Consider the following 3,772-nt stretch of genomic DNA (forward strand, 5'->3'; position numbering starts at 1 on the left):
GGAATTTTATATACACCGTAGCTTTCAGTTATCTTATATTTATCGTAACTGTGGACAAATTGAAAGCTCGTAGAGCCAATAGAATAGCCTAAAAACGTTGTCTATAAAAAAAACATTATTACGTTAACTAATTAAATTAAAAAAGTGCAAAGTTCTGTTAAAATTGGTTAAATACTATTATTGTATCAGATGGCATTTAGCAGCCCTGGCATGGGCTTTCTTTTGTTTATAAATAGTTTTCTTGTGAACAGTGAACTGTTACTTATTTTTTTAAACAAATAATTAATTAAAGTTATCACTACTTCTCAATACATTTTTTTAGATAAAAATCTTTTAAAGTGTAGCTTTTTAATTGGAGTATTTAAATATGGTTTATTTTATTCAAATTGACGAGTTTCCTATTTCTTATATACTTATCGCGAACCGTTTCACCGTAAAAATATACTAAAGAAAATGCGATAACTGCCATATTGGACGAACTTCTACATACTGCTAAATTATTTTTAGCACCATGGGACAGCATGGGTAGATGCCATTTGCGTTAAAAGTCGTTTTTCAATTGTCCGAGTCAAATACCCATTGCAATACTAACAAAAATTAAAAACGCTGTGTAATTCCGTAAGTTATGGAAGGTGATTAGCCCCATCCCCCAGCTTAGCCCCCTGGGTGCGTCACTGCTCGACTCTGTTGATTTTACCGTACTAGATGCGTAAGCGTTTGGCGGGGAAGTCGACTAATACCCCCCTTGGATCCGCCACTGTGTTTAGCTGTATCAGACCTTTTTACCAATTAATAGCAGATGTTATTTGTAGGTCTATAAAAAGTAGACGTATAATTCCGATCGCGATTTTTGGTGTCAAACAGACGACGAGTTGAACGTTTCCGGGTTGACGTTCGTTGTGCTCAATACGAAATTATAATTTAAATCAAAATAATTTCCATTAAAATGAAGCTAGGAATCGTGAGATAATACCTATTCTTTATCGTAAGTGGGATTAACTTAAAAATGAGCCGTTATAACGGATCCAAAACAAGAAAGAAACCCATCACGCACAGCAAGCAGCCTGATTTTGTGATTCAATGGAATCACATCAATGTTACTGTCAACGTTTCACGGAATTCCGAAGAATCTACTCACTATATCCTGCGAAATGGTAAGTTAAGAAACTATTAAACCACAATAGCGTATACTAATCGTTATAAAAGGCGTGCATTCTATTGGACTATCGTTTCTAATGAGTGAATTAAAGTTAAACAATTAAACGCCTTAATACGTTAGTCTTTTTTGATTTCTTATGTGTTCTTTAGTTTCAGGGGAGGCTAAATCAGGTCAATTGGTGGCCGTAATGGGGAACAGTGGGGCGGGGAAAACCACTCTCTTAGAAGCGTTGAGTGGCCGTTTGCAGAGGCAGTTTTCCATGACTGGGGGCGTTACGGTTAATGGCGAAAATTCGAAGACGTTCTTTCTCAACAATTTAGCCGTAGTAGAGCAATTTCAAGATTTTCTTTCTTTCATGACTGTCAGAGAGTTTCTGAGCTATCAAGTATGTAATACACCCGTATAATGAGGCTGGTGCTTGTTGAGCTAAATTCTAATTACTAATTGAAATTCTTCGTTTTACCACTCTACAACAGTACATCCTTCGATTACGGAATGGTTATAAAGAGGTGGACATAGATAATGAAATCGACGATATCTTATTTCAGGTCAGAGATGTTCCATCCTTAATACAGCATGCCACCTAGGAGCAACAAACGCAGCACCCCATACGAGGAGAACGCAACCCGTCAAAAGTCGTGGATTTTCTTGGGTACAGTTTTCATTGGTTAGACGCTAAAGTGGAAGGGGAAAATTCAGAAATTGTCTTCCCCCCCGCCCGTAAAACGTTCAGTGTAAAGTCTCGTCCAATGAAATTTGTACACAACACTGCGTTAGCGTGTTTAAAGGCTAGCTGCGTTCTCCTTGTGTTTGTTGCTCCTAGATGCCACCATGCATTTAAATATAATTTTTTACTTACGCTTTTACTAGACCGGTTTGGTTTCTTGTCAAAATTCTTTGATAGGAAATGTTGGAATAACAAAGAGTCTATCGGGAGGTGAAAGGAGAAAGCTGGCTTTCGCTTGCGAAGTATGAAAATTCCGGAAGAAATATACGCGAATTTTTCGTCTAATTTGTTTATTTCGGTGGCAGACGATAGGAAACGCGCGTGTATTATTCTGCGACGAACCAACAACGGGTTTGGACAGTTTCGCCGCTCAAGAATGCGTCAGTACTCTCAGAAGATTGATCAACACCAAAAACATCGCGGTTTTAATATCCATTCATCAACCTTCATCTTCGATTGTCCAAATGTTCGATAAAATCGTTTTGCTCTCAGATACCGGAAGAGTAGCGTACGAAGGCAGCGTCCAATCGTCTCTAAAATTCTTAGATAGCAGGTAAATGTTTCAACTATTATAAAGGGTTACAGAACCGTTAGAATTTTGAGTTTAAGGCTATTCACGCGTTTTGGTTAGCAAAAAGGCATGCCCGAGTCACGTGACCTGAAATTCAACGATTCAAACTATTCTGCGGACCTGTAAAGTGCGCATTTCATTCGGTATCCTTTAAAGATAGGCGTATTATAACATCCGCAGGTTCGACCTTAGATGTCCGGAGAAATACAATCCCTGCGATTTCCTTCTGAAGACGATTCAAGGAAGCATTGACCCCCTTCTCGTAAACGTATTACACAATTCCTAAATTTTATTACTTAATTATTAATTAGAGATGTGTGAAATAATACAGTTATATATATAACGCGAAGAAAATATGCGATGTTTTTGATTACGAGCGAATCAAATTAAACTATAGTCGAGAGGAAAAATTCGTGGAGGGCCAGGAACCCGAGCACTTGAATTTGATGGAGAAAGTTAGGTTGGTCATTTTGGAAACTCATTATTTTTAGTATTCTAATGTATAAAATTAAAGTAGTTTTTTAACCATTTTAGACTGGTGGCGATGAAAAAGTATAAATCGGGGACATACAATCAAATTAAGGTTTTGTTATGGAGAGAATTATTAAAGATAAAAAGATCGTGGATATTGTATTTGGGAGCGTTTCTAACTCCCCTTGTAAATAATTCGCTATAGGGTTCAGTTTATTTCTGGTGATATCTTATGTTTACGAATCTTTCCAGATTTTGGTACTGTATATGTTTCTGGTTTATGGAAAACAAAAGTTAAACCACGAAGGATCCATGAATTTATCCGGGCTACTCTCCATTTTCTCTCGACTGATCAGTACTCTTTTCATGATTTGCGGAACGCTTGTAAACTAAATTTTGCGTTTATAAACGCGCTAGTCGGCTTTCACTTAAATCGCATTTAATATAATAACAATAAGTATGACACTGTTAATAAATAAATGAATTAATGGCTTTAAAAGTCGCTTGGTGACTTAGGCCTAAGGTGGTGCCTTGGGTATTAGCCTAGCTTATTATTATTTTTTTTTATTTTTAAAAAACTTTACAACGATTATCTATAACAATTGTTAATGAGAAAAAAAAAGATGTTTTTTATTCACCTTAAAATTGTTATTTCGCCTTGGGTATATTTAAACGCTAGAGGGCTGTGTGCTGAGAATTAAACTTATATTCAGCAATAGCTTTTAAAATCAGTTGGGTGATAATTTTTCCTAATTGACATACTTATTGTTATTATGTTACTTAGGCTTAAATTAATTTAATTTTGTCTCTTTTTTGGCTTACATAAATAGACGATGGTTGAATT

At 36.1% G+C, this 3,772-nt stretch overlaps 1 protein-coding gene across 1 annotated transcript; it reads left to right on the forward strand.

Moving 5' to 3' along the window:
• Positions 1 to 1,006: 1,006 nt before the first annotated feature.
• Positions 1,007 to 2,548, forward strand: LOC149932789 (uncharacterized). Its single transcript, XM_090157179.1, has 5 exons — positions 1,007 to 1,154; positions 1,309 to 1,544; positions 2,030 to 2,128; positions 2,192 to 2,439; positions 2,518 to 2,548. The coding sequence occupies exons 1-5, from the start codon at positions 1,007 to 1,009 to the stop codon at positions 2,546 to 2,548; spliced, it is 762 nt and encodes a 253-aa protein (XP_090013305.1).
• Positions 2,549 to 3,772: the final 1,224 nt, after the last annotated feature.

Source organism: Leiobunum rupestre, chromosome 8 (genome assembly GCF_980474605.1).
Source record: "Leiobunum rupestre chromosome 8, qqLeiRupe1.1.hap1, whole genome shotgun sequence".
NCBI lineage: Eukaryota > Metazoa > Arthropoda > Arachnida > Opiliones > Sclerosomatidae > Leiobunum > Leiobunum rupestre.